The sequence below is a fragment of the Bufo bufo genome, chromosome 1 (genome assembly GCF_905171765.1).
Source record: "Bufo bufo chromosome 1, aBufBuf1.1, whole genome shotgun sequence".
Classification (NCBI taxonomy): domain Eukaryota; kingdom Metazoa; phylum Chordata; class Amphibia; order Anura; family Bufonidae; genus Bufo; species Bufo bufo.
The window spans coordinates 223,637,670-223,660,292 of record NC_053389.1 but is presented as its reverse complement, the minus strand read 5'-3'; the positions used below and the strand labels follow the sequence as shown (position 1 = coordinate 223,660,292).

The window sequence follows — 22,623 nt, the reverse complement described above, 5'->3', positions numbered from 1 at the left end:
CGTTGGGACGAACGGGCCATGTGACGTTTGAAATGTGTAAACCTTTATTTAGTGTGAGGGGTGTGTATGTTGATTTTATAACACGTGAAGGGGCTTGTAATACATTTGAAATATAGAGAAAAGGAGTAGAGAAAAAAAGTTTTAAAAAAAATTGCAGGATGCACGCAGGTGTTGCGTGCAAAAATCTACACTAACACTACCTAACTAAAATGTCATTATATATCTAACCACACAGAAAAAAAATCTGCACAGTAAACTGAGCAGACTGATCAGAAAAATGGATGTTTCTGATCAGCGCTCAGCAGGTGCAGGACGCACGCACACACACACACAGTGTAGATTTTTGCATGCACATAATATCTAACACTACCTAACATTGATTTCTATTTAACACTAAGGCCCCTTTCACACAGGCGAGTATTCCGCGCGGATGCGATGCGTGAGGTGAAAGCATTGCACCCGCACTGAATACCGACCCATTCATTTCTATGGGGCTGTTCACATAAGCGGTGATTTTCACGCATCACTTGTGCATTGTGTGAAAATCGCAGCATGCTCTATATTCTGCGTTTTTCACGCAACGCAGGCCCCATAGAAGTGAATGGGGTTGCGTGAAAATCGCAAGCATCCGCAAGCAAGTGCGGATGCGGTGCGATTTTCACGCACGGTTGCTAGGAGACGATCGGGATGGAGACCCGATCATTATTATTTTCCCTTATAACATGGTACAGAATACAGAATGCATAGTAAAACAGCGCTGGAGGGGTTAAATAAATAATAATAATTATTTAACTCCCCTTAGTCCACTTGATCGCGTAGCCCGGCATCTCCTTCTGTCTCCTTTGTTGAATAGGACCTGTGGTGAGCATTAATTAGAGGACCTTTGATGACGTCACTCCGGTCATCACATGGTACGTCACATGATCTTTTACCATGGTGATGGATCATGTGATGGCCGGAGTGACGTCATCAAAGGTCCTGTTCCTGTAATTAATGCTCACCACAGGTCCTGTTCAACAAAGGAGACAGAAGGAGATGCTATGTGATCAAGTGGACTAAGGTGAGTTAAATTATTTTTTATTTTTTTTTTAACCCCTCCAGCGCTGTTTTACTATGCATTCTATATTCAGAATGCTATTATTTTTCCTTATAACCATGTTATAAGGGAAAATAATACAATCTACAGCACACCGATCCCAAGCCCGAGCTTCTGTGAAGAAGTTAGGGTTTGGGTACCAAACATGTGCGATTTTTCTCATGCGACTGCAAAACGCATCACAATGTTTTGCACTCGCATGGAAAAATCGCGGGTGTTCCCGCAACGCACCCGCACATTTTCCCGCAACGCCCGTGTGAAAGAGGCCTAAATGTATTTTTTACACCAAAAAAAAGAAAACTGAGCACAAAAGCGACCAATTGTACTTATTGGTGCTCAGGGCTGCAGAACACACGCAAGATGACGTTTGGTGCGTCCGTGCAGACACTGCAGTATAAAAATTTACTGCAGATACAAAAAAAAGAACACTATATAAAAATGAGCCCAGGTGCTGAACAGTTTACAGGACTGATCAGCGCATGGTGGTTACAGCTCACATACAGAAAAAGTGGTGTAGAGCTGGAAAATTAAAAAAAAAAAAAAAAAAAATGACCAAAAAAAGTGCACGGACCAAATGGACGGGGGCGGGAAGGGACAGGGATGGAGGGTGGTTCACGGATCTGGAACAGCTGCATCAGTGCTGCAATTCCAGATGTTGTTCTTTTCTTCTTTCAGCAAAAAAAGCTCAACTCACAGTGGTGGTGCACCACAAATCCCAGCAAGCAGCACAGAGAAGCACAGAACCGCTCTGCATGCAGTCACCAGCTAGAATGGCTGCATGCAGGGAGATTCAGCCCTTTCCTGTGCAGCTATAGCGCAGCCATTGGCTGGAGCGTTATTCCAGCCAATTGCATCGCTGGCAGGGGACGCCAAACACTGGAGTCCCCTGCCTGACTAGTTCAGCACCGGTCACCTCCCTAAGACCCCACCCCCGCAGCTTACTTCTGCTTCCGGCGCTGCGATGTGTCGGTCTTAATTGACCGGCCAATCTCAGCGCTTGGAGCTGCAGGGGGGCAGAAAGACACCATGCTGCCCTTACCCAGCATGGATGCCTGCGATCCTGTCCCATATACGGCGCTGGTCCTAAAGTCACGTCCAGCTGCGCCGTACATGTACGGCGTGAGTCCTTAAGGGGTTAAGGGGAATGTATAGGATAAAAAAAAAAAAAAAAACATGTTTACTTTCTTTCATAAATGGTGCAACCCTTGTCTGTGGGCTGTGTCTGGTTTCTTGGCTAAGCTACATTAAAGTGAATGGGGCTGAGCTGTAATAACGTGCACAAGTTTGGTGCTGTTTTGAGGGAGAAATCAGCCATGTTTTTCTTATCCGGGAAAGTTTTTAAAGCCATATTGCTCCAATTTATTATAGCCAAGTTTAACAGTCTTTATCTGTGACCTTGCCCATCAAGGCACCACTGATCTTTGCAGTAAACAGTACAGTTTCTAGGTAAAATTTCTCTCAGGGCGAGTGTCCAAAAAACTCCCCCCTCCCCTCCCCTCCCCATCAGTACTTGCAAACATCTCACTATATATATACAGTCATGTGAAAAAATTAGGACACCCTTTGAAAGCATGTGGTTTTTTGTAACATTTTTAATAAATGGTTATTTCATCTCCGTTTCAACAATACAGAGAGATTAAAGTAATCCAACTAAACAAAGAAAACTGAAGAAAAGTCTTTTCAAGATCTTCTGTAAATGTCATTCTACAAAAATGCCTATTCTAACTGAGGAAAAAGATAGGACACCCTCACATGTATTCCCTCTTAAATTGGCTCAGATCTCACACAGGTATATCACACCAGGTGCACATAATTAGTAGATCGTTACTCTGCATGTTGAATGAGGCTTGCCCTATTTAAACCTCAGACATTTAGTTTGGTGTGCTCCTGACTGTTGAAGTGAGAGTGAGCACCATGGTGAGAGCAAAAGAGCTGTCAGAGGACTTCAGAAAAAAGATTGTAGCAGCCTATGAGTCTGGGAAGGGATTTAAAAAGATCTCAAAAGATTTTGAAATCAGCCATTCCACTGTCCGGAAGATAGTCTACAAGTGGAGGGCTTTCAAAACAACTGCCAACATGCCCAGGACTGGTCGCCCCAGCAAGTTCACCCCAAGAGCAGACCGCAAGATGCTAAAAGAGGTATCCAAAAACCCTAAAGTGTCATCTCGAGAACTACAGCAGGCTCTGGCTACTGTTGATGTAGAAGTACATGCCTCTACAATCAGAAAGAGACTGTACAAGTTTAACTTGCATGGGAGGTGTGCAAGGAGGAAACCTTTGCTTTCCAAGAGAAACATCGAGGCCAGACTGACATTTGCCAGCGATAAAGTTGACAAAGACCAGGACTTCTGGAATAATGTTCTTTGGACAGATGAGTCCAAAATTGAATTATTTGGACACAACAGCAGAGGACATGTTTGGCGTAAACCAAACACAGCATTCCAAGAAAAGAACCTAATACCAACTGTGAAGCATGGAGGTGGAAGTGTCATGGTTTGGGGCTGCTTTGCTGCAGCAGGACCTGGTCAGCTCACCATCATAGAATCCACGATGAATTCTACTGTGTATCAGAAGGTGCTTGAAGAACATGTGAGACCATCAGTTAGAAAATTAAAGCTGAAGCGGAACTGGACCATGCAACATGACAATGACCCAAAACATACTAGTAAATCAACCAAAGATTGGCTGAAAAAGAAGAAATGGAGAGTCCTGGAATGGCCAAGTCAAAGTCCAGATTTGAATCCCATTGAGATGCTGTGGGGTGACTTGAAAAGGGCTGTACGTGCAAGAAACCCCTCAAACATCTCACAGCTGAAAAAGTTCTGCATTGAGGAGTGGGGTAAAATTTCCTCAGACCGATGTCGAAGACTGGTAGATGGCTACAAGAACCGTCTCACTGCAGTTATTTCAGCCAAAGGAGGTAACACTCGCTATTAGGGGCAAGGATGTCCTATCTTTTTCCTCAGTTAGAATAGGCATTTTTGTAGAATGACATTTACAGAAGATCTTGAAAAGACTTTTCTTCAGTTTTCTTTGTTTAGTCGGATTACTTTAATCTCTCTGTATTGTTGAAACGGAGATGAAATAACCATTTATTAAAAATGTTACAAAAAAACACATGCTTTCAAAGGGTGTCCTAATTTTTTCACAAGACTGTATATATATATATATATATATATATATATATATTTTATGCTTAACACAAGATTTATTGAGAGCAAAAGAAAATCATAAATTACTGCTTAAACTGCTAAAAGTGGCAGGCAGAGTGGTACAGGAGAACTGCAGTATAAAGGAAGGCAATACCCTTAGAAGAGTAGTCATGAAATACAATCATCAATAATGTGCAAAACCAAAAAACTGTCATGTTAGCATGTAATAACTAACTAAAACCCAATCACAGCAGGTCTCAACTAGCACACACAAGTAAATGTACAAAAACCAAGTAACATACAAAACCAGATTCAAAGCATAGACGGCAAGGCGGATTACTGTATACTGTACATAAAATGTATGGAGGTTACACCATGCCGGACAATATAACCTCTGTGCCATGCTGTACAATAAACAGTATAACCCCTACACAGTGTAGAGGTATACTGTATATTGTGGGGCACAGTGTAGGCTATATGTGTATAACATAAATATACTCCACATGAAAACTTACAATTACTTGGCTTGGCCCTTGGGGGGTCTCTAACACCACTTCAACACTTGGCCAGGGGGCTCGGTGGAGCTGATGTGCTTTATCCTAATGAGAAAGATTTCATAATAAGGATTTGGAGAAGGGGCAGAGGGATAGCAGGTCAGGGAGAGGCTGGTGCTGCTACTAGGGGCTCATACCATGGGGGAGTAATAAAGCCCACCATAATGCCCCCCCCCCCAGTAGAAATAATTCTCCTTATAATGTGCAAAACATACCCCCTTGTAATGCCCCCAGTTGAGCTAATGTTCCCATAATGTGCCAATATAAAATACCCCTTCTCAGTGCCCCCGTAGATGACCCCATAGTACCCACCATAATGTGTCCCAGTATAAAATGCCCTTATACAGAGCCCCCCCATATAAAATACTTCTTTTTAGCCTCAGTAGGTGCCCCCTAATCATGTGCCAGTAAGATATGCCCCCATAGATGCCCCCTAATCATGTGCCAGTAAGATGTACCCCCAATCATATGCCAGTAATAAGAGCCCCCATAGATGCCCCCCAATCATGTGCCAGTAATAAGATCCCCCCCACCGTGTGCCAGTAGCCAGAGTGCCCCCCCTATCATGTGCCAGTAGCCTCCCCCCTGATGTGCCAGCAGCCCCCCTAATGTGCCAGTATTGTAATTTGTACATATATATATATATATATATATATATATAAAAACAACAACTTATACTTACCTCCTCCAGGATGCGATGCAGGCCTCTTCTGGCCTGTGGCCCTCGCTGGCTCAGGCGGCGCGACGACGTCATCCGGCCTCTGATAGGCTGCCGGCCTAGTGCTGGCAGCCTATCAGAGGAACAGGCAGGCGACACACCTCTCCCTCCCCTGCCGCAGCACAGACATTTGTATCGCTGTCCTGAGGACGGCGATACAGATGACTATAGAGATGAGTGAGCGCTTCCGTAATGGAAGCGCAGCGCTTATCTCCTGCTGGCGCCCCCCTTCTGACAGCGCCCCGGGCTGCCACCCGGTCCAAAAAAAAGGCCCTGGCAGTAAACAAAAGGAAATTAGACTATCCATGGTGAGGCTAGGCATGGGTGGAAGGTAGTTGCCAGGCTACTCCAGAGCGTAAACCGAGTCAGTGGCAGCTGGTTCGGCATAACGGAAGATACCAGCGAGGGTACCCACGGAGACAGACAGAGATCCAGATCCAGATACAAGGCAAAGAACAGAGGCTGCTCGCCTGGTTATCCCTCGCCATTGGAAATCTACGGTAACACCGGGCTTCGAGGAGTGGCTTAACACATTTGAAAAGATACATAGAATGGAGGAACTTATTGCTGAGGATGATGGCCAGGACGCAAAATACCTTAAGATATGGTCCCCTTGGTTGCTTTTTTAAAGGATCTGAGTCTTACCTTATGTGGTTGAATACCATCTCTAGTAATGCGTAATACTACCTATGCTGATGGGTTACGGCACTCCCCTTTTTGCCCCCTTTGGCTCTGTCTGTATGTGTGTATGGTGTTAGATGTTTTTGCTCCCTTTTAGAGTAGATTTAAATCTATTTGCGAATGCGTCACTTTGCTTGTAGACCACCTACATTTGTTATGTACTTAACCACTTCAGTATCCTGTTACTGTAAATGGCAGATTTGATATATTGTTTTGCACTGTGGTTTTATACCTTTTGATCCGATAATTTACTCTTGTACTTAATAAAAGAGATTGAACAACAAGGCAAAGAACAGGCTAGAACAGAGACAGAAGCAGTTACCTGCGCCGCAAGCAGTATAAGCTAAGCGGCCACAGGCAGAGCTGCACAGAACAGAGAATGGGCAATCCTCCGGGGATGACAGGAACCCTCTTCCGAAGGCAGACATGGACAGACATGAACAGAACTCTTGAAGCAGTAAGGACTGCCACACAGACAATAACAGGAACAGACGCAGATAAGCTCTGCTAGGCTAAGGCTACTTTCACACTGGCGTTTCTGGGTCTGCTTGTGAGATCCGTTTCAAGGCTCTCACAAGTGGCCCAAAACGGATCAGTTTAGCCCCAATGCATTCTAAATGGATAAGGATCCGTTCAGAATACATCAGTTTGCCTCCGTTCAGCCTCCATTTCCGCTCTGGAGGCGGACACCAAAACACTGCTTGCAGCATTTTGGTGTCCGTCTGATGAAACTGAGCCAAACGGATCCGTCCTGACTTAGAATGGCTACTTTCACACTAGCGTTCGGGGCTCCGCTTGTGAGCTCCGTTTGAAGGGTCTCACAAGCGGCCCCGAACGCATCCGTTCTGCCCCAATGCATTCTGAGTGGATACGGATCCGCTGAGAATGCATCCGCCTGCCAGCGTTCAGCCTCCGCTCAGCAGGCGGACACCCGAATGCTGCTTGCAGCGTTCAGGTGTCCGCCTGGCCGTGCGGAGGCAAACGGATCCATCCAGACTTACAATGTAAGTCAAAGGGGACGGATCCGTTTGAATTTGACACTACATGGCTCAATTTTCAAACTGATCCGTCCCCTATTGACTTTCAATGTAAAGTCTGGACGGATCCGTCTGAACTACTTTCACACTTAGAATTATTTCTAAACTATAATGCAGACGGATCCGTTCTGAACGGATCTAATCGTCTGCATTATAGGAGACACCAGACGGATCCTCTCTGAACGCAAGTGTGAAAGTAGCCTAAGTCAATGGGGACGAATCCGTTTTCACTGACACAATATGGTGCAATTGAAAACGGATCCGCCTCCCATTGACTTTCAGTGTAAGTCAAAACGGATCCATTTGCATCATCATGAACAAAAAAAAAATGTATTTTTATTTTTTTCTTCATGGTAATGCAAATGGTTCCGTTCTGAACAGATACAAGCGTTTGCATTATAGGTGCGGATCCGTCTGTGCAGATACCAGACGGATCCGCACCTAGCGCAGGTGTGAAAGTAGCCTTACATGGAACAAGGCATGATAACAAAGAAGATACAGAGCAGGAACGAAGCATAATAATGGGCAGATACAAATCAGGCAAGGATAAACAAGATGCAGAATACAACAATGTAAAACCAGGCGGAACCATACACATTGGCAGATGGTAAGACCCCTTGGATCAGCAGCAAGGAGCTACACCTAGAACAACACAGGACAGAATGACCCCCAGCTCAGATAAGCTTAAAGAGGACCTTTCACCAGAAGAAAGCCTCTAAACTGACTATACAGAAGTGTAGAGCGGCGCCCAGGGATCCCGCTGCACTTACTGTTATCCCCGGGCGCCGCTCCGTTCTCCGGTTATAGCCTCCGGTATGTAAGTAGTTAGGCTCCACCCACTTGAGCCTGCCGGCGTCTTGTTCTCCTATGCTGTAGCGCTTGCCAATTGCAGCGCTCAGCTCATAGCCTGGTTAATCCCCCTACCCAGCTTTGGCTGCAGCTGCGGGAAGGCAGAGGAGGAGTATGGTAAGACCAAAACAAAATAAAAAATAACTAAAAGCAAATATTAAAGGATATCTTCACTTGCCCACCAGGGAGGTCTCTCTGTGTAATGCCCCTGTAGGGACAGGAAAACACAGGAGACAGTGGGTGGGGGCTTTTAATCTCTCTATCTCTTGTGTATTCCTGCCCCTACAGAGGTCAAGGGTCAATCTCATTGTGGCCGTCGTGGTGGATGAAATGGGGAAAAGAAAAGTTATGGATTAATGTGAGCATGGAAAAAAAACTGTTAAAGTACACCTCATCCTGAGCTGAAAATTCTAGTTTGTGTCCAATTACTCCCAATACATCCTCTTAATAATCATACTTGTAGAAGTCTAAGAAGCTGAGCTGTTGTCTGCTCAATATCTGTAGAGGAGTCAAAGCTCCAAATCTCCTAATATGTGACACAATTATGACTGCCTGCAGCCAACACTAGGGGGAGCTCACTAAAGGATTATTGAAGTTAAAGAGGTTGGTCCCAAAATCGAACATTTTTTCTGTGCTCCTAACACCCCTCACAATGCATATTTATGCTCTTAATACCTGTTTTTCATGTCTATGCTTTCCTTCACATTTTCTGGGCATCAGAGCATCTTCACATTAATATTTAAATCCAGCACTTCCTGTTTGCTTTATTTCTAAACAAACCTAACATGCGCTGCACATTGTTCAGTGGGCAGTAGCTGAGCCCACCACACCTCCTCTGGCCATGTCACTACACTCATACGTGCTAATCACATGACTAACAGCCTACAAGTACGTCCCACTATCTCCAAAGTGCAATAAACAGCTTGAATCAGCAAGCACATCTGTATCTAACTCTATCACGTGCGATAGTCTCCTAAACCTGTATTATAGCCTGTCGTGTGTGATACTGCGTGCTGGGCTGTGTATCTCATCCTAATTTGTATGATACTGTCTTGTGTGGTGTGTATCTAAGCCTGTCCTGTCTGATACTGTCAGTTCTGCTTCTATATCTAAGTCTATCACATGCAATATGGTCAACTGTTCCTGTATCAATTCTTATGCTGGATACTGCATGTTGAGCTGTATATCTAATTCTGTCTTGTATAATACTGTCTGGTGTATCTCTAATCCTATCTTGTTACTGTCTGCTGAGATGTGTATCTAGGTCTATCATGTGTGATACTATCTGATGAGCCCCTGTATCTAATTCTATCATGTGCAATCCGGTTTGCTGAGCCTATAACATAGCAAGTCGTGTGTGTAGGTGATAGAGTGTGTATTTATTTATACAAATCGAAAAATATATATTCCAAAAAAGGCTGCTGCCATTGGCTGTGTAGACTCCGCGTCCTATTGTTCTGAAAGGACATCAACATTCATGCAACGTCAATCGCAGACATTTGACTCCTCAGAAGCCATAGTCAATTGTGACCATAGCAATCAGAGAAGCCACTTGCTCTCTGTGGTAGCCTTGAGCCTGCAAGAGACTACCACAGCGATAGTTCCTATAATGCCCTGCCTGTGGCAGGACTTCATTGGAACACGATGGACGTGCTATAGGCTGCAGAGATAATTCATTGCAGTCTGTGGGACAAGCGATCAGAAGATTGCATGTTCAAGTCCGCTAGAGGGACTTGAAAAAAGTAAATAAAACGTTTTAAAAAAAGTTCTAATCACTCCCCCGGTATAAGGATAAAAAGAGGATAATTTGCACCATCATGTCCCAAAACGCCTGAACTATTAAAATATAAATGTATATATCCTGTATGGTGAACATCATTAGGAGGGGGGGGGGAAACAAAAACTAATAGCCAATTCGTTGTTTTTTTTTTTTGTCTCTTTATCGCCCCAAAAATGTTTATAAAATGTGGTCAAAAAGTCGTGAACACTCCAGAATGGTATCAGTAAAAACTGAGCCCTAACACAACTCAGTAGACGTAAATATAAAAAAAAAGTTATGAGAGTCAGATTATGGGGATGCAAAGATAAAATCAGTTGTTTTTTTTTTCAATATTAAAACTTTATAAATGTGGTATTGCCGTAATCATACTGACTGAAAATAACAGGTCAGTTTTATTGCACAGGGAACACCGTAAAAATGAACCCCCTAAAACTATCGGAATTGTGTTTTTTTCCCCCAATTCCACCCCATTTGAAATTTTTTCTCTATTTCCCACTACATTGTGTGCAATATTAAATGTTGCCATTAAAAAGTACAACTTGTCCCGCGAAAAAGAAGCCCTCATATGTGAACAGAAAAATAAAAAAGTTATGGTTCCAGGAAGCAGCACAAAATGGCCAGGGACAAAAAGGCACTCATAGGGTGAGTACTTCAGTGTGCACTTTCCCTCAGGGGGGTATATTTTCTGCTCACCTGTTAGGCCCCTTGCAGACGAGCGTGTCCGGATAAGGTCCGGATGCGTTGCGGCAAACCCGCGCGAGTAGGTACCCAATTGCAATCAGTTTTGACTGCGATTGCGTTCCGTTGTTCAGTTTTTATCGTGCGGGTGCAATGTGCAATGTGATAAAAAACTGAATGTGGTACACAGACCCGAACTTCTTCACAGAAGTTCAGTTTTGGGTTCACGGTTGTGTAGATTGTATTATTTCCCTTTATAACATGGTTATAAGGGAAAATAATAGCATTCTGAATACAGAATGCATAGTACAATAGGGCTGGAGGGGTTAAAAAAAATAATAATAATAATTTAACTCACCTTAATCCACTTGTTCGCGCAGCCGGCATCTCTTCTGTCTTCTTCTTTGAGGAATAGGACCTTTGATGATGTCACTGCGCTCATCACATGGTCCATCACATGATCTTTTACCATGGCGATGGATCATGTGACCGACCATGTGATGAGCGCAGTGACGTCATCAAAGGTCCTTTTCCTGTGCACAGCAAAGAAGAAGACCGAAGAGAAGCCGGGCTGCGCGATCAAGTGGATTAAGGCGAGTTATATTATTTTAAAAAAAATTTAACCCCTCCAGCCCTATTGTACTATGCATTCTGTATTAAGAATGCTATTATTTTCCCTTATAACCATGTTATAAGGGAAAATAATAATGATCGGGTCCCCATCCCGATCGTATCCTAGCAACTGTGCGTGAAAATCGCACCGCATCTGCACTTGCCTGCGGATGCTTGCGATTTTCACGCAGCCCCATTCAATTCTATGGGGCCTGCGTTGCGTGAAAAACATATAGAACATGCTGCGATTTTCACGCAACGCACAAGTGATGCGTGAAAATCACCGCTGATGTGCACAGCCCCATAGAAATAAATGGGTCCGGATTCAGTGCGGGTGCAATGCGTTCACATCACGCATTGCACCCGTGCGGAAAACTCGCTTGTGTGAAAGGGGCCTTAGGGTAGTGCAAACATGGGAAGTGTAGGCATGTAGTGAAGTAGGGAGTTCAGTGCAGCCGGTACTATCTGGGACACCGGAGGCAGGAGCCAGTCAGTGGAGTGTATGATATGCAAGAGGAGAGGCAGTCTTCTTGAAAATAAAAAATTATATTGTTTACCAGCTTGCTGGTCGCGTTTTGCACCTGGCAGCTATCAAACAAAAGTGAGATGAAAGTAGTCCTACTGCCTCTCCTCTTGCATGGTTCCAGGAAGCCAGGGAGTAAAAAACAAAAATGTGAAATCCTCAGGTCTTTAAATGGGCACTCTTAGAATACTGACTTTTCAGCAAGTGCACTCCAGTCCTCTGTTGTGTCCATATTCCGGCATGCAGCTAATGACTAGTTTCAGCAGTGACGTACTGGTTCTGTCCACATTACTGATGAAGCCAGTGACTGGCTAGAGTGGACCATGTGACCATGCCCATGCAGCGCTAGAATTAAACAAGCCTAGGATCGGAACAAGGACACAGCAGAGATATCAGAGAGGTAGTGAGCGTATAAGAATATTCTGCTTATGGAGTCAGGCTGTGGGCACTTGCTGAAGAACTCCTTTAAGGGTTAATTAACAATATGAGAGTACATGCTCACGACCATATGTGTTTTGCGTTCCACAAAATAAAAAACGGATGACATCCGTATGCCATCCGTTTTTTTTTTTTTTGCGGATCCATTGTAACAATGCCTAAAACGGACAAGAATAGGACATGTTCTATTTTTTTTGCGGGACTACGTGCATATTCCACAGCACTTTACAGACATTAGCATCCAACTGCTCACAATCTAAGGTCCCTATCAGTATGTCTTTAGAGTGTGGGAGAAAACCGGAGTACCTGGAGGAAACCCACGCAAACACGGGGAGAACATACAAACTCCATGCAGATGTTGTCCTTGGTCGGAATCGAACCCAGGACCCCAGCGCTGCCACTGAGCCACCATGCTGCCCTGCCCTTCAGACTGTATTGTACAGTAGACAGTGACGCTCTGTCTATCGCTGAAGCCAGTACAGTGCTTCTGGACAGGATCGTACTGGAAACAGAAAAAGGAGAAAAGGTCATGTGACTGTGACAAAGACTGAGGAAAGGCCACCACTGCGGAGGGTAAGTATAGATTATCCAATCTTCCTTTCACAGGTTATCTGGAAGACAAGTAAAGAAAGATATGTGGTCTGCAGCTCCAGCTTTCCAGGCTCCTAAAGGTTGAACCCTCCAGTGATAGATTTTGTGGGACAACCCCTTCCATGGTTGGTCCTGTTACTTTATTACTATTTTTGTCAACTGCGATCAACAGCCCAGACCTCTGCTATTTTCGGAGAGGTCCAGCTCCTCCTGTGCTGCATCATCCATACACACTGTGGAAGTTCCCAGCAGCCTCTGCTGTAGATTTGTTGGGGTAACGACACTTATGCTTATCTAATCCCAGACAATCCCTTTAATCACAAAGGGGAACTCTCTACATTTAAAGAGGACCTGTCACCTCTCCTGACATGCCTGTTTTAATATCTACATGCATTCCACATGTAATAACAATTCTGGAGCCTCTGTTCTTATGGCTCTATGTTGTGCCATTCCTATTTCTACTAGAAGTTATGAATGAATTGCTAGCAGTCTGCAGTAAAGGTACAGATGGGTGGTAACCAGTTGGGGGGGGGAGGGGGGTACCTGCACAGTGTGAAAATGGCAGCACTGATTGGATAGAGTCAGTCTGTGTAGGTACACCCCCCCCCCCCCCCAACTGGTTACCTCCCTTCTGTACCATTACTGCAGACTGCTAGCAATTCATTCATAACTCCTAGTAGAAATAATAGAGGAATGGCACATAGAGCCATAAGAATAGATGCCCCAGAATTGTTATTACATGGGGAAAGCATGGAGCTATTAAAACAGGAATGTCAGAAGCGGCGACAGGTCCTCTTTAAAAATTTCTCCAGCAGCAAGGTGAGGGTGGTGTACAGATAACCAATGTATATCTTTAATGTATCAACTACATAGTGAATCTTTGTACATAAATAGAGGCATCTGCAGACACAAGTCACACCGCAAGATACTCGTACACAACGGGAATGACGACTACGCGGCTACTCCCATCCTGTATGAACCATAAAAAATATTACACCTTCCTTATAGGATGGAGGCGTTTGGTACCATGGTAAAGGCTGGAGAATACAGGCGACCAAGAGGGAAAAAAGCCCCAGCGTTATCCTTGGAATCGTTCTCTATCAGGCTTCTCCGTTTTATAACAGAATTATAACAGGGGTCCCTTGACCATAAAGTGATCATACAGTATCCTCCTGAGCGGACCGCCAGTCACCAGCTGTAGGTAGTGAGTAATTTCCCTACAGTGCCACCACAGGAGAAATGTAGCATCACACAATTCCTATTCATATCAACAGGTGGTCTATATAATGCAGCACAGGACGGGCCCTCCAAAGTGAGAGATGCTCATTATAATCGGTCTTCAAAAGAAAAGGACCCTGAATACAAGGACACCCTCCCCACCCTTCCCCCCATTAAAGCAGAATTCCCTAATATATTAAAATCTAATCTGTAAATTACATTTGTGTCAGGGAAAGCTAGATGACCTCTAATTAAAGTTTCCTAGGCAATCTCTTAAAATTTTAAGGAGAAAACACTCTTGATCGGCATTCTCCATCTTACTCACCAGCCCTACATAATGGCAGCTGTAACTGTATATGACACGGGCATTAATACTTAATTAGTAATCAAGGAATGTGATGATCATCTTGCAGCTCCTGAGACACGTTCATCCATGCAATAAAAGGGGAGGCATCTCAAAAATATTTTGCATTAAAAAATAGCACTTTAGGGTTTTCAAGTTTCAAAGTAAAATATTTGTTCCTATACAATGCCCTATAAATAAATGGTGCCATCTTGTGGGAATCGTAAAATAACATCTCTCGCTTGTGTACCGGAAATCATTACTCTACCATGGGTGATCTCTTAGCAGATAAAATGTCAGTTCTCCAGTGTACCACTAGGGGGCAAGAGAGTCCACTTAAAATCTGGTTCCTGTCATTCCGCTTGCTTTGGATGCTCAGCTTTTCCTTAAACTATGATCACTGTTGTGGACCAAGACAGACAGGGATGGGTTCTCCTGCGCCTCTTCTTTCCGAAGGTTGAGGAACGACTCCCGAGTGATCTGCAGGATTTCCCGTAAACCCCGGTTCTCTTGCTGCCAAGAAATGGAGATAATTTAAAGTGATATCGGTACAGGAAATTTAAAACATGTAGGAACTAACTGAGCAAATTTGTGCTAAACTACTGCTTACCTCAAGCTTCAAGATCCGGTCATAATCCTGGTTACCAAACTGTTCATCAACTTCAATAGCTCGTTTCATCACAGCCGCCATCTCCGAGATCTTATCCATGTGATTTTGTAACTCCTAAGTAAAAACCAATAGGGGGCATTGTTATAGTAGCTATATTCTAGTACATCATAGACAGTATTATAGTAGTTATATTCTAGTACATCATAGACAGTATTATAGTATTTATATTCTAGTACATCATAGACAGCAGGGCTTGACAAATTTCCTTGGAATCTAGGAGCCAGCTAAAAAAGTTAGGAGCCAGGCGGAGCCGCGTCATAAAATCTATATTGCGATATAATTTTAAGCATGTATATCGCAATATATCGTTTTCTATATTTGGGGGGGGGGGTGTTCAAACTTTTTTTTTTTTTACTTTATTTAATAACTATTAGCCTCCTTAAGGGCTAGAACCCTTGTCATATTCACCCTAATAGAGCTCTATTAGGGTGAATAGGACTTTACACTCTCCCTGCTGTCCTGTGCTTTGTGCACACAACAGCAGGGAGCTGACCATGGCAGCCAGCCTCTGATCAGCCCCCCCCAGCCTCTGATCAGCCCCCCCCCAGCCTCTGATCAGCCCCCCCCCAGCCTCTGATCAGCCCCCCCCCCAGCCTCTGATCAGCCCCTCCAGCCTCTGATCAGCCCCCCCCCAGCCTCTGATCAGCCCCCCCCCAGCCTCTGATCAGCCCCCCCCCCAGCCTCTGATCAGCCCCTCCAGCCTCTGATCAGCCCCTCCAGCCTCTGATCAGCCCCTCCAGCCTCTGATCAGCCCCCCTCCAGCCTCTGATCAGCCCCCCCCAGCCTCTGATCAGCCCCCCCCCAGCCTCTGATCAGCCCCCCCCCAGCCTCCCTCTTATCAGCCCCTCCAGCCTCCCTCTTATCAGCCCCTCCAGCCTCCCTCTTATCAGCCCCTCCAGCCTCCCTCTTATCAGCCCCTCCAGCCTCCCTCTTATCAGCCCCTCCAGCCTCCCTCTTATCAGCCCCTCCAGCCTCCCTCTTATCAGCCCCTCCAGCCTCCCTCTTATCAGCCCCTCCAGCCTCCCTCTTATCAGCCCCTCCAGCCTCCCTCTTATCAGCCCCTCCAGCCTCCCTCTTATCAGCCCCTCCAGCCTCCCTCTTATCAGCCCCTCCAGCCTCCCTCTTATCAGCCCCTCCAGCCTCCCTCTTATCAGCCCCTCCAGCCTCCCTCTTATCAGCCCCTCCAGCCTCTCTCTTATCAGCCCCTCCAGCCTCCCTCTTATCAGCCCCTTCAGCCTCCCTCTTATCAGCCCCTCCAGCCTCCCTCTTATCAGCCCCTCCAGCCTCCATCTTATCAGCCCCTCCAGCCTCCCTCTTATCAGCCCCTCCAGCCTCCCTCTTATCAGCCCCTCCAGCCTCTCTCTTATCAGCCCCTCCAGCCTCCATCTTATCAGCCCCTCCAGCCTCCCTCTTATCAGCCCCTCCAGCCTCCCTCTTATCAGCCCCTCCAGCCTCCCTCTTATCAGCCCCTCCCCCCCCTCTTATCAGCCCCTCCCCCCCCCTCTTATCAGCCCCCTCTGGTAACAAACCCACCCTGCCTCCCTCCCCAGTATTAATCATTGGTGGCAGTGGCCACAGGGTCCCCCTCCTCCTCCTCCCCCCATCATTGGTGGCACTGGCAGTGGGCAGTTCCGATCGGAGTCCCAGCAGTGTAATGCTGGGGCTCCGATCGGTTACCATGGCAGCCAGGAGTCACGCTACTGAAGTCCTGGCTGCGATGGTATGTTAGTGAGCAGCATTATACTCACGTGCGCCGTGATCGCCGGGAGCTCCTTCTTCTCATAGGTCTGTGCGGCGCATTGCTAATGCTATAAGCATTAGCAATGAGCCGCACAGACAGAAGAAAGAGCGCCCGGCGGCCACGGCGCACGTGAGTATAATGCTGCTCACTAACATACCATCGCAGCCAGGACTTCAGTAGCGTGACTCCTGGCTGCCATGGTAACCGATCGGAGCCCCAGCATTACACTGCTGGGACTCCGATCGGAACTGCCCACTGCCACCAATGCAGAGAGTCGAGACTGAAGAACCCGGCCCCCGACCTCTGACAGGACGCTGTGATCCGCGCGAATAACCCCTCAACTGAGGGGTTAATCGCGCGGATCACAGCGTGCAGTCATAGGGGCCGGGATATGGCCGGCACATTCATTGGTGTCGCAGTGGCCACAGTCCCTCCCCTCCTCCTCCTACCCTGTTCTTAGTGGCCAGCGGCAGCCGCGCACAGTGGGGAGGGAGGGACTCCTCTCCTCCACTGTGCCGCTCAGGAAACCATGGTGCGCGCCGAGAGCGCATCTTTGAAAACGGGCTGACAAATACCCAAGCGCCAGGACCAAATTCCTGGTCGCCATGGCGACCTGGCGCCCGGGATTTGTCGAGCCCTGATAGACAGTATTATAGTATTTATATTCTAGTACATAGGAGGCAGTATTATAGTAGATATATTCTTGTACATAGGAGGCAGTATTATAGTAGTTATATTCTTGTACATGGGGGCAGTATTATAGTAGTTATATTCTTGTACATCGGAGGCAGTATTATAGTAGTTATATTCTTGTACATAGGAGCAGTATTATAGTAGTTATATTCTTGTACATAGGAGCAGTATTATAGTAGTTATATTCTTGTACATAGGAGCAGTATTATAGTAGTTATATTCTTGTACATAGGAGGCAGTATTATAGTAGTTATATTCTTGTACATAGGAGGCAGTATTATAGTAGTTATATTCTTGTACATAGGAGGCAGTATTATAGTAGTTATATTCTTGTACATAGGGGCAGTATTATAATAGTTATATTCTTGTACATAGCAGGCAGTATTATAGTAGTTATATTCTTATACATAGGAGGCAGTATTATAGTAGTTATATTCTTGTACATAGGGACAGTATTATAGTAGTTATATTCTTGTACATAGGAGCAGTATTATAGTAGTTATATTCTTGTACATAGGAGCAGTATTATAGTAGTTATATTCTTGTACATAGGAGGCAGTATTATAGTAGTTATATTCTTGTACATAGGAGGCAGTATTATAGTAGTTATATTCTTGTACATAGGAGCAGTATTATAGTAGTTATATTCTTGTACATAGGAGCAGTATTATAGTAGTTATATTCTTGTACATAGGAGGTAGTATTATAGGAGTTATATTCTTGTACATAGAGACATCATTCTAGTAGTTATAATCTTGAACATAGGCTAGAAGTATTATAGTAGTAGTTGTATTCTTGTACATAGCAGACATACTATAGTAGCTATACAGATAAATGGATGGCTAAAAACACCATTTACAACACCTGCATTCAGTTGGAGAGTAGAAGAGCTCTCTTCACTCTTATGCTGGCTATCCCTATTAGCTGAACTGATTCACCTCATACAGTGAATGTTTCCATTAATGGGTATAGTTCTCATAGATGACACTATAAGATCACTAAATGACAAAAGGCAGCGGAAGCATCTCCAGTGAAATCTTTATTGGACAAGCTTCACAGAAAGTGTACAGTAAAAACCAGACAGCAACTTTGTCAAGCCTGACAAAGACTACCATGTAGCCGAAACGTTGCTGTCTGGTTTTTACTGTACACTTTCTGTGAAGCTCGTCCAATAAAGATTTCACTGGAGATGCTGCTGCTGCCTTTCGTCATTTGCTGTTCGTTGGACTGCTGAGGATCTGCGGTCGTGGCTTGGCTGGTGCATTTCAGTGTGGTCACAAGGTTTGTGGGTGCTGCTCTACAGTTTTTATTTACACTATAAGGTCACTGTCATTACCTTTGAATGCTGATCTTTCAGTTTGATGATGATCCCTGGGTCGTCTTTCTTGCTCGCCATGAGTAAGCGAAACATCTGCTCTCTGTACTTGCTCATAATCAGCTCCAGTGCAGACTGGTTTTCTGCCAAGGAAGTGCGCAGCTCTGTGAGGAAGAGTCAGGAGGTCAGAAGATAAGCTGCTCACAGAGATGTCACCACACACACTTGCTGCAGCACCAAACGCCTATAAGGCCTCTTTCACACGAACGATATGGATTGTGGCCGGATCTGTTCAGGAAAAAAACTGATGGTTTTGTACCCAAGTTCAGTCAGTTTTGTCTGCATTTGAGTTCAGCGTTTCAGTTTTTTTCCGCGCGGGTGCAATCAGTTTTAATGTGTTTTTCACATGAATGAAAAAAACAAAAATAAATAAAAAATATAAGAATCTACTATCAACCTTCAGTGAAAAACACATTTTACCCAGACTGCATCCGGATTACAATGCATTTTTCACGGAAGCCCCATTCACTTCTATGGGGCCAGGGCTGCATTAAAAAAACCGCAGAATATAGAACATGCTGCGATTTTTACATAACGCAGAACTGATGCATGAAAAACAACACCCATGTACACAGACCCACTGAAATGAATAGTTCAGAATTCAGTCCGGGTGCTATGTGCTCAATTTACGCATTGCACCCGTACGGAAAACTCGCTCGTGTGAAAGGGACCCAAGTCTATGATAAAAGAATAGTTGTTTGAACTAAATCTAATCATATTCTCCAGATATTGTTGGGAATACCAGCAGTGGTGTCCCCACAATTATCTCATTGTCACTTCCTCACCTTTATTCTCCTGCTGGAGCTCCCGAATCTGTCTATTTTCCTGCTGAATACCAAGCACCAGTGTAGACCGCGGTCGATGTCTGGCTACCTCATTCAGCTCCTGGATCTCATCCTGGTACTGTAAGTATAATTTATTTTATTCTGTATGTGGGTTTCTGCTCACACCCTAAAAAGATATGAATAGCTTAACTGGATCCTCACAGTGTATATGCAAAGAGGATATTAGATTGCAAGCCCCTGGTGGCAAAAATGGACAATCTATGCACACAAGACATGTATTAGGTACCATCTCTTGGTACCTATACATGTTTTTAACGGGGCTGCCAGTTTTTTTTTTTTTTTTTCAAAGGGCCGGGAGTCTGGCTGCAGTGGCGACGTTCCAAATAGCCCTGCAGCCAATTACAGAACTCTACAGTCTTGCAACGTGCGCTGCTGAGGCCAGTAACTGGCGGTAGAGGTGTACAGGATGTCACTGGCTGCAGCCACAACAGTAAGGTATTAGCTGTAGCCCAGGGAAGAGGACCTAGTGGTGATCCTGGATCTGAGGGGAAGGGGGACAGGAAGTTGAGGTACCTTTTTTTTTTTATTATTATTATCTTACCAGGCTGTTCATATTGATTTTGGGGGGGAAATGCAGATTCGCTTAAGTTTTTGGTGCTTCAATGGACCTCAGCTGTCTCCCCCCATACTAGGTATGGGCCTGTTCATGACTTATCTTTAGCATAAGCCATCAATATGAGATGGGTGGGGGTCCGACTCTCAGCATCAATGCAGGTCGGTGGATTAAAGAAGCCGCAGCGCTGTTAAAGGGAACCTGTCACCGGGATTTTGTGTATAAAGCTGAGGACATGGGCTGCTAGATGGCCGATAGCACATCCGCAATACCCAGTCCCCATAGCTCTGTGTGCTTTTATTGTGTAAAAAAACCGATTTGATACATATGCAAATTAACCTGAGATGAGTCCTGTCCCTGAGAGTCCAGCATGAAGGAGCCCAGCACCTCCCCGCATCCTCAGAATCTCCTCCTTGCTCCCCGACGTCAGAAAGCTAGAGCGCCGTAATCTCGCGATGTGCAGTGTTGTCATAGTGTTCCTTCCCTGTGCTGGCATCAGCCTCAGGGAAGGAACTGCGCATGCACTAGCTCGCGCATCACGAGATTACGGTGCTCTAGTTTTCTGACGTCAGGGAGCAAGGATGCAAGTCGGTGCTGGGCTCCTTCAAGCTCTGACTCTTCTCAGGTTCATTTGCATATGTATCAAATCGTTTTTTTTACACAATAAAAGCACACAGAGCTATAGGGACTGGGTATTGCGGATGTGCTAGCGGCCATCTAGCAACCCATGTCCTCAGCTCTATACACAAAATCCCGGTGACAGGTTCTGAAAGCATTTGTCCACCTAGATCTGCTAAGGGATGGAAAGGATGTGGATGAAGGGTAAGGGGGTGCCATTCATTTTGTAGTCCTTGAGAACCCATGTTAGATTAGTGGGATCCCAATGGACGGCCCACCACCAGTTCAGGGAACGCCGCTGCAGTGGCTGAGCATTTGTTAATGGGTGGTACCGCCACAGACGGAAAGTCCAATCCTCGATGTATGGATGGGTGATAGAGGCCATTGGGGAGGGCAACCCCTGGAAAGGATCACATGTACATTTGTGAACAGCAGACCTGCTTCATCGCTTCCACCCGTCTGTTGAGCACGGTGGTCTGCTCGATGAGCGACTCGGCAGCGCTGTCATGTTCCCGCAATCTCTCCACCAGTAATTTTGCGTCGGACAAAACCTTCTCAATGGTGCAGCTCATATTCCTGTAGAAGGGCAAAAAAATGACAAATATGGTGTCATGAATGCAGGTATAGTTTAGGCTACTGGGTGTCAGTTACTGTGGGGTGACAGGGGCTCTGGTGTGGGCAGGGCGGTACCATGGTGTTTGGGAGAGGTGGGTGCAGGGCAGGGATTACTTTTGGGGTGCCTGACAGTAGGGGGGGTTAAAAAGCACCTTGACATAGCTGCAAAATTTCAACATGGCACAATCTAGACGAGCAGGGTGTTAAAGGGGCAGTTCTGGTTCTTAGGCGATGCATAGGTGACAGTGAAAGGACTGGTCTACTGGGGGACACACAGGGCAAGTTTGGGGTGTAGAAACAGGCACTGGACTGGGGCGATGTAGGAGGCACATTCCATCATTACAATGTTAGGACATGGAAATCAGATTACTGGATTAACAGGGTGTCAGGGCACTGAGGTAAAGACAGAGTGACTAGGTTGTCAGGGCAGAAACCAGGTCACTGGGTGTCAGGGGAGCTGTTGTGGGCAGTAAGAAGGATAGGGCCCGGGCTAGAGAAGTAGGGGGGGCTGAGGTGGGTTTCTGGGGTGTCAGCTATGCGGCACTGAGTAACGGGCTGGTATACCTGGGTTACAGGGCACACTAGGGGTGCAATATAGGGTTTACAGGGACGTGAAGCTGTAATTCCCCTCCCCCTCTATACAGTCCCGGTTACCGTTCCTCCGCTCACATCCGGCCTCCAGTAACCTGTCACAGAACCATACAGCCCCCACCGGAGCCGTTACGTCATCAACTAGCGACACTGTCATGCGAACGGAAGTCCACAGCGACCTCGGACTACGCCTGTGCAGCACGGAAGCCTGTGACGCGAAGCCATGTACGGCCAGTCAAGAGGACCAAAAAGGGGAAAGCGCGAAAGCGCCATCTATGGAGGAGCTAGGCGGCCCTGGCCTGTGAGAGTGCACAGAGTGTGGGGACACTGCCGGGTGCGGGGCTGCCACTGCAAGGCCTGGGGTCACATAGCAAGGAGACATGAAGGATGGAAAGATCCCCCCAGTCTGTGCCCTATGATACAATGTGAGCCCCTTGTCTTCACAAGCACAGTTCATTGGAGCTCTGAGCAGGTGATTAGAGTGTTCTGTGATACATTGTTACAGTCTGCTGGATGTGATCGGAGTTCTATTGTTGCAACTCTGGTTATTTTTAGACTCTTTGTCTATTACAGTCCTATCTATCTATCTATCTATCTATCTATCTATCTATCTATCTATCTATCATCTAGAGTTCTCCTCCTAGTGTGACAT

General features: G+C 45.7%; 1 protein-coding gene across 3 annotated transcripts; it reads right to left on the bottom strand.

Moving 5' to 3' along the window:
* Positions 1–13,540: 13,540 nt before the first annotated feature.
* On the bottom strand, positions 13,541–22,184 carry FGFR1OP2 (FGFR1 oncogene partner 2). 3 transcript variants are annotated; one of them, XM_040435651.1, is made up of 6 exons: positions 22,050–22,146; positions 21,203–21,341; positions 19,535–19,652; positions 18,711–18,853; positions 14,881–14,994; positions 13,541–14,783 (listed from the first exon to the last, which is right to left on the bottom strand). In XM_040435651.1, coding segments are annotated over exons 1-6 (654 nt in total). In that variant the 5' UTR covers positions 22,052–22,146; the 3' UTR covers positions 13,541–14,645. The 3 variants fall into 3 exon arrangements, with proteins under 3 accessions (XP_040291585.1, XP_040291599.1, XP_040291591.1); XM_040435665.1 differs by having other exon boundaries at positions 14,646–14,783; positions 22,035–22,184; XM_040435657.1 differs by having other exon boundaries at positions 14,646–14,783; positions 21,945–22,131.
* Between the last annotated feature and the right edge of the window lie 439 nt (positions 22,185–22,623).

Bases quoted from the DNA above. Each gene is read 5' to 3' on its own strand.
- FGFR1OP2 (XM_040435651.1), bottom strand. The intron at 19,653-21,202 runs GTCTGCTGTTCA...TTATACTTACAG, and splicing joins GGGTGGAAGCGATGAAGCAG to TACCAGGATGAGATCCAGGA. The intron at 14,784-14,880 runs GTAAGCAGTAGT...ATTTCTTGGCAG, and splicing joins ACCGGATCTTGAAGCTTGAG to CAAGAGAACCGGGGTTTACG.